Raw genomic sequence first — 8,108 nt, forward strand, 5'->3', positions numbered from 1 at the left:
CAATCCGCTCGCCAAGGAAAGAAGAAACATCATAGAGGCGGGGCAATGAAGGAACCGTTATTGCCACCAACTGCAACAGAGTCATCTCCTGTCACCAGCCTTCAACCAATTACATCTAAGGTGATCGACGTCGAAGAGGAGATGACTCTGTTTGCTCTATTACGATTCCGTGAGCGTGTGAGGCGAGAAGAGGCGGCTAAAGTGACCATATAAGGTGAATCACGTGAGTAATTGAGTGTTGTCACTGTCAAAGCATACACATACAGAAACAAATCAATAACAATCAACTTCCACCATCTGTGACGTAACTAATAGAATACACATCAACGACAATAGTGGTGAAGGTGAACCAGTCTGATTGCGATGTAAAACCCAATAATTTCATCAGTTGAGAAGACGTAGACATAGTGACATAATCCCCCCGTTCTTTTTACTTTATATACGATGATGCGAAGAATGTTAAGGTTTTAACGTACGTAGCACTATTCAACATCTGATTTTATTCAGTACATCGTTACATAAACAATCTAAAAGTTTAATTTTGTTACAAGTCGGTAAAAGAAATATCCATTTTAAAAAACCCACTTAAATGTATATTGATATTTTGTGTACCTTATAAATCGTGTCATAATTCCATATACACATCATAATAAAATATAAATATCTGCTGACAGGTCCATTTACTATATGCTAGACTCTATTCCAGAGTTCTGTATACTGAACCAGCTAAAGAACTGTAGAAATTTTATTTGATAAGCCCACATAGGACTATATTTGATAAACAAACAAGTAAACAAACACATGCACAAAGAACAAACAATCAAAGAAAGAACAAGTAACTCTAATCGAAATGGTATTAACTCCCACCTCAACTCAAACGCATTTACACACACACACACACACACACACACACACATAAACACAGATGGAAAACACACACAAAAGATTAAACAATAACAATAAATACATTGAGATATAAATATAACAATAAATATCAATAAATAACAATAAATATGTATTTTTATATGTAATATAATATTTTTAAAATAACAAGCCGGTTGTAGAGTAGAACAAGTCACGGTTTTTTTCGATTTCCATTGTGTTTTGAAATGAAATGGGCCCCTTTTTTTAACCTCACGTATAAAAATAAAATACTTAGCAAGCAGAAAGACATAAAAACTTATTTTTTCAATTTATTATACCAAGGAGACAATTTTCAGGGCACACCTGAATTGTTGGACGATCTGGAATTCGTTAAAAAAATGTAGCCACATACTTTAAAAACAAAAGAAGATATGTTTTGCATTTTGTCGTTGAGGGCGGCTATCACCGCGACTCTCACTCGGACTTGGAGCACTATTTAATTGCAAACCTTTCTATTGTTATGACCCCCAAACTTCAGCTTGAAAATTACAACTTATAGGGTCCATTGTCATCGAATCGAGTATTTTTCGTAGTGTTATCAGCGTTCAGGAGAAATTACAAGTATGCAAATAATTGACCTTTACCCCCTATGACAATACCCGGAAGTGCACGATCACACAAGATCAGAACATTCGTACGAAGTCTACGTGGCATTCCGGCTACTGCCGGGTAGTTCTCTCACATTAACACACAAGATGGTGAAAGTAGTATTCGTTCACCCTGACTTGGGTATCGGAGGAGCCGAACGATTGATCGTTGACGCTGCTTTGGCCCTAAAATCCCGTAGCCATTCTGTTGAAATGTTAACAGCTCATCATGATCCCAGCCACTGTTTCGAAGAAACCAGGGACGGGACACTATCTGTTACTGCAGTCGGCGACTGGCTGCCCAGGAGTTTCTTTGGCTTCTGCTACGCACTCTGTGCTTATATTCGTATGATGTATGTTGCCATGTACCTGGTTTTATTCAGTGGACTCGACTACGATGTTGTGATATGCGACCAGATATCGGCGTGTGTACCGATATTGAAATGGAAGACGGCAAAGGTGACGTCACACGACCCGACTGGCCTCGGGTTTCCTAATTTTCTGCTTGCATCATTCTTGTTTATTCAGGACATGGTATATTTGTACAGACTTTATGTTAGATGTCTGACGATATGAATAATCTCAGAACATATTGTTGGCCGCCTTCACAATGTCAGTGTAGAGTTGTTGCTGGTCTATCATTGTATTCATGTTGTTGTTGTTGTTGTTGTTGTTGTTGTTGTTGTTGTTGTTGACCTGCAATTATTCAGTTTGAGAAAATAATGAGCCGGTGATCAAAGTTTATCATCGACTAACGTTAAACTTAAACGTGCAGACCAGTTTTCTTTGTTGGGTTAGCTTTTATCAGTTTTGAAAATTTCTACCACGGCAAAACTAGCCTGTGTAGACTTTACGTTTTAGTTTTAAAATAATGTGTAGTGATGATTGACTTCAAACATTCCTTTGAGATAAAGCAAGGTTGGTGGTATATTGCACTAAAGATGAAGAAAAGTTATGATGATGATGATGATGATGATGATGATGATGATGATGATGATGATGATGATGATGATGGTGGTGGTGGTGGTGGTGGTGGTGGTGGTGGTGATAATCATCATTATGATGATAGTGATGGTGATGATGAGGGTGTCAGTGATTGTGGTGGTGGTGAGGATGATGAGGATGGTGACAACGACTTAGATGTTGTTGTTTTTTATTGTATCCCTGTTCTCTTTCAGTCATCATTTTCACCATCCATCTTTATTTAGTTCAGTTGTCCTGGCTTTAAATACTGATACTGCATGCATTTTATTTTTTATCATATCCAGAGCAAAGTCAGTAGCCCCATCTACACATAGGTCGTCCTACCTGAGGCAGTCCCAAGTCCTACCTGAGGTAGGATAGATTTGTGTCTACACGTAGGAAGGTTACAGCGTAGATGTCGCGCATTCCGTCCTGACAGTACTATAGGACGAAGTCAGGAGGGTTTCAGGAAACCTCTTAAAGGTGTCCTAAGTCAGGACGGTTTCAGGACAGGTTCAGGACGCATTTGCGTCTACACGCGCTTCAAACTATCCTGAATCCTACCTCAGGTAGGATTTTTAGTGCCGTGTAGACGGGGCTAGTGTTATCAATATGAACTTTAATAAACAAAAATATTAGATGTCTGACGCTATCTTTTCTTTTCCTTTAGATCCTTTTTTATTGTCACTTTCCAGACCAACTTCTTACAAAGAGAGTGACCTTCTTGAAGAAAATGTACAGAGCACCAATTGATTGGTTTGAAGAGAAGACTACAGGAATGGCTGATTGTATCCTGGTGAACAGTAACTTTACTGGTAAGTTGACAGTGTGTTTTGCTAAGGGAAGTAAGTAAGTAAAATCTGTCGAGGTTCCCTTGGCATTTTACCAGGGTTCTCAAACAATATGAAGATAGATTGTATATGTATGGGAAACACTGGAAAGTAATGGCTGTACATCTGATAGGAAGAAATAAATAACACAGAGACCCTATGGAAAACAATGGAAAACCTGAACTAGAGACTCACACATGAAAAAAAAATAACATTAAAAAATCTACCTACCCATACCTATTCTGAAATTGAGCACACAATTTTTTTTATTAGGCCTTACCACCACAACACTACTGGGTTCACTGTTCACTGCATGCATCTGTATGCAGATGTTGTACATGTATTCATTGTTATATTGATTCATGTGACTGAACGTTTGCCTTTTTTGATTTGCAGCTGAAACTTTTAAGACAACATTTCAGTCTTTGTCGGACATTGTCCCAGATGTTCTATATCCCTCATTGAACTTCACTGCATTTGATGGACCTGTAGATGAGGCAGGAGATCTTATACCAAAGAATGTTGCTGTTCTGTTTCTGTCAATCAATCGATATGAAAGAAAGAAAAACTTAGGATTGGCCATAGAGGCTCTAGGTAAGTGTGAGCTAGTTGTAAGCTGATGGCTAAATCATAAGCATACCACATTAAGGTGACTACATGTAATTTTGCACAGTGTTGCACAAGTCAACAAACGAACATCGTTCATTTAGGTGAAAAACCCCCTCCCCCTAAAAGAATGTTCACAAGTGCGATATCACACATTTTATATGATGTAAACCATGATGAAAACTATAGCGGCCACACCACTATGATCGATGCAATGTAAAAATCTGATTGTAAACATACTACCAGAAATACAGCACCATATCTCACATTAGAAGAAAATTTTAATCAACTTATCAACATCTCAGTAGTAATTACAAAAGCTGTTATCATTGAAGGAGTTAAAATATTCCGTCAAAATTTGGTTAGTGCGAAAATGAAGTTCAGTAATCTCATTTGTGCCAGACCCCTCCCTTAAACAAACAAAGTTCGCTTACTGAGCTTGTGTGACATTGTGCGACCATACCTAATTCATTTAGAGTGTTACAGGTAAAGCACAATTATGAATTGAAGTTATCACTAACATGTACAAATACATGTACACTAACTTTTTTCATTATCGGGGTATACTATGTTTTTTTTTAAATTTCAAACAAATGACCACACCATCATTGTAAATGTTGTTATGATGATGAAACATAAGATTTAAGTATCGGCTATCAGTAGGGTTGTCGGTGGCCGAGTGGTTAAACCACTTGCTTCTTATTACTGCAGTCAGGGTTCAAACCCCATTCAGGGTTCGATTAAATTTACCATACTGTAAGTAAGAAGAGTGTCATTCAGTTTGACTCTACCGAACAATGCAGGTTTTCCCCAGGTACTCCAGTTTCCTCCTGCATTAACCCATGATGGATGGCCCTCACTGGACTTCTTGGGAGACAAGTGTTTATATACTTAAAGAACTACCCGGTATAAATAAAAGATTATTATTATTATTATTATTATGGGCACCCATTACAGTAATCATGTATGAGTGAATCCTAAGTCTAATAACCTGACAGTAATTGCAAGAATTGTGTTACTGTTTGTTAATTATACATATTTTTAAAAATTCAGCTGAATAAAATCAAGTAATAAGAAATACGCTGTGACTGACATATGTTGGCTGCCATCCTAAAAATCTATTTGAAAGGCGCAGTCCACAATGTGATTAAAATTTAAGGAAGAAAAGCAGTTGTCTAGCAGAGTTATTGATAAAGCTGGTCCAGAACAAATCAATAAACCTTCATCATTATTATGGCCCCATTGATAATTCTAAATGAAGAACCTAGTCTCAGGATTGAATCTCTAGCCTTTTAGTGTCACTGACCTTTTAAAGTAGCTACATAATGTGTGTTGTCATATTGTGTTATTTTAACTATGTATTTACTTTACCAATGCTTTACACCACATGACGTAATAGTCAGGAATGTCTCCCAATCAGGATAATAGCACACAATGTACTTTCCTTGTTTATCCTGATTGGGATAACTAAGGAAAGTACAATTTTACAATTTGCATGTTTTTAATTTTCGAATTATATTGTTGACAGGTACCATTGGATTATCCGTATTGGGATAAATGGATCAAATTATTTCAGATAAAATCATTTCAAACACATCAAATCATTTCGAACACAAACGCACCTCAATACTGATTTTCTATTTCTTTATTCCACATTCATATAGATTTTTTTTTTTTTTTTTTTTGGGGGGGGGGGGAGCAATGATAAATACCTGCACTTTCATCTATGACATATTTATTCCAAGACTGTTATGGCTATGAACAAGTACACATACCATCAGTTAATTTTGATTCTGTGTCATCTTATTCCAGGAGAGCTGAAAGAGAATGTATCTGAGAGTGATTTCAAGAAAGTACACCTTATAATGGCTGGGGGCTACGACGACAGAGTTACAGAGAACAAAGAACACTACTTAGAACTGAGAGAGTTAGCCATGAAGTTGAAACTTACTGACAATATTACTTTCCTCAGATCTTTTAGTGATTCTGAAAAGAGAATCCTTCTTGACAGTTGTACCTGTCTGTTGTACACTCCAAGTAATGAACACTTTGGGATTGTACCAATAGAGGCGATGTACATGCAGAGACCAGTCATAGCTGTCAACAGTGGTGGGCCATTGGAAACTGTTGCCAATGAACAAACAGGGTATCTTTGTGACCCAGAGCCTGAGGCTTTTGCTAGTAAGATGCAGAAATTTGTGAGTGAGCCAGGGTTGAGAGATAAACTTGGTAAAGCTGGAAGTGAGAGAGTGAAGGCAAAATTCTCCTTTCAGGCATTCACCCATCAGCTTGATAGCATTGTGATGAGATTGCAGGAAGCAGAATGAACATTTCTCAGTGACTCATGTTCACAGAAATACTAAACTTTCAGGCTTTTATAAACCTGAAGTCATGAATGAATACATGTGCCAAGTACTTTGTACACAAAATGCCAAGAAATTCTTATATTGTAGTTCATAAAATTTGTAAGCTCTAAATTTGTCCTAGAATTTTTCATCTTGTATGTATTTTTCTCATTATTTCTTTGTCTTTGTTTCAAAACACTGTATGACAATCTATTGATCCCTCTTTAGTCAAACCAATGTTTGAAACATATATTTTGGGGTATGTTACTACTCTATGTGCATGTACAATGTAGACAGTATGTATACTGCAATACTTTGACATGATTGGATATTGTTGATTTTTCGTGAAATAAAGTAGTGTCACATTTCAGAGAGTGAACTGCATAGCAAAGTTATCACAACTCTGAAAATACTGATCGATGTGAACATGCATTTTTGCTCCAATGATTTTGTATTTTAAAATTTTATCTCAACAACTGGGAATATTTTCTGAAAGTGTTTTGTTTGATTTAATGACTTACCCCATAATATTGTCCACCATGAGATGTATTGAAACCTGTCTTGGTTAACATATTTGTGTAGCGCAGTACACACAGTATTGCGCAATATATACAATACAATCAAATTGATGTTTGCGCCCACATCCAAAAATCAGTGCCCCCACAGAATCATGATTTCAGCCTGTAGCTATACTACATATAAATAAACAACCTTAGATTGACATATACAGTGTCTCAATTATTGATATTGGTATTTTAACAATTTTCAGTAAATATATTGTTGTTTGTCTAAGCAAAAATATGATACCCCAGTTACATTAAGTGCAGGTTTAAGTATCAATGTATTTTGGCAGATCAACACATAGAGAGAATTTTGAAAGCACTTGTTGATTTGATTGACATGTGTAATGACTGTTCGGTACTTTTAGTTGTGCCACCCCTGTCAAATTTTATTACTGATAAATTTGACTTTGTTGCTCCGTTCATCATTAATTACAATTAGCTACTAAGGTTTAACGAGTAAACTAGATTTGGACAGGCAGGAATACCCTTTACCAATCAGGGTCAGAGTCCACCAGATATATATAAACTGAATGCCTTCTGTAAGGGCAAAGCCTTCAGATGTTTGTTCCTCCACATATTAATTGTAGGAACACAATATGCTGCGCTATCTAGCTATCATACCCATGCATATACACACTAGAACATTGAGACTGTGGTCACTAGGGCTTATCCAAGCCAGATAAGCCCTAATGACCCCTTAAAAAAATATTCATGAATTTATTTTAACACCATTTTATTAGCGCAACTGAACTGATGAGGTTCAGTAGTGCTGTAGGCATCGAAAAGTGTCTGACTGACTGTGTGTATGCTTGTCTGTGTGTCAAAAACTTAAAGTCAAAAACCGCCATGATATTTGATAAGAAAATTACCATGGTGTCTAATTGGGAAATTGTTCATATCAAAATGATATTTGGTCAAAAAATTGAAGCTCAAATACTATTGGGCAGATTGGTCTGAAATTTGCTGGAAATGTTCTTATAGGGGTGTAGATTGGGATTGTTCATGACATGGTGATCCCATCAGTGGTATGCAAATCAGGGATAAAGAATTGCCATTTTGGTCAAAAATCTGTAATTCCAAAGGCACTTAGCTGATTTGGCTGAATTTTCACAAGGATGTTTTTAGGGATGTATAGATCACTGATATTGATTACACAATCCCATTAGCGATATGCAGAAAAACCATAATTTTTGGTGAAATGTCTGTGTACAGAAGTAATTGTTTTATTGATCTCATTAAACCATTAAACATTTTTATGGGGTACTTAACATAATGTAACAAGTGTATGTG

At 36.6% G+C, this 8,108-nt stretch overlaps 1 protein-coding gene across 1 annotated transcript; it reads left to right on the forward strand.

Moving 5' to 3' along the window:
- The first annotated feature begins 1,536 nt into the window (after positions 1-1,536).
- On the forward strand, positions 1,537-6,959 carry LOC144436404 (alpha-1,3/1,6-mannosyltransferase ALG2-like). The gene is made up of 4 exons (XM_078125204.1): positions 1,537-1,970; positions 3,145-3,289; positions 3,701-3,898; positions 5,723-6,959. Exons 1-4 carry the CDS (start codon positions 1,620-1,622, stop codon positions 6,235-6,237), a joined length of 1,209 nt encoding a protein of 402 aa, XP_077981330.1. The 5' UTR covers positions 1,537-1,619; the 3' UTR covers positions 6,238-6,959.
- Positions 6,960-8,108: the final 1,149 nt, after the last annotated feature.

The sequence above is a fragment of the Glandiceps talaboti genome, chromosome 6, assembly GCF_964340395.1.
Source record: "Glandiceps talaboti chromosome 6, keGlaTala1.1, whole genome shotgun sequence".
In the NCBI taxonomy this organism is placed as follows: domain Eukaryota; kingdom Metazoa; phylum Hemichordata; class Enteropneusta; family Spengelidae; genus Glandiceps; species Glandiceps talaboti.

What these genes read in the sequence shown, in the direction of transcription:
- LOC144436404 (XM_078125204.1), top strand. Translation starts at nt 1,620, where the DNA reads ATGGTGAAAGTAGTATTCGTTCACCCTGACTTGGGTATCGGAGGAGCC. An exon ending in TGAAATGGAAGACGGCAAAG is followed by an intron (nt 1,971 to 3,144) that starts GTGACGTCACAC and finishes CTTTTCCTTTAG; the next exon opens with ATCCTTTTTTATTGTCACTT. An exon ending in GGTGAACAGTAACTTTACTG is followed by an intron (nt 3,290 to 3,700) that starts GTAAGTTGACAG and finishes TTTGATTTGCAG; the next exon opens with CTGAAACTTTTAAGACAACA.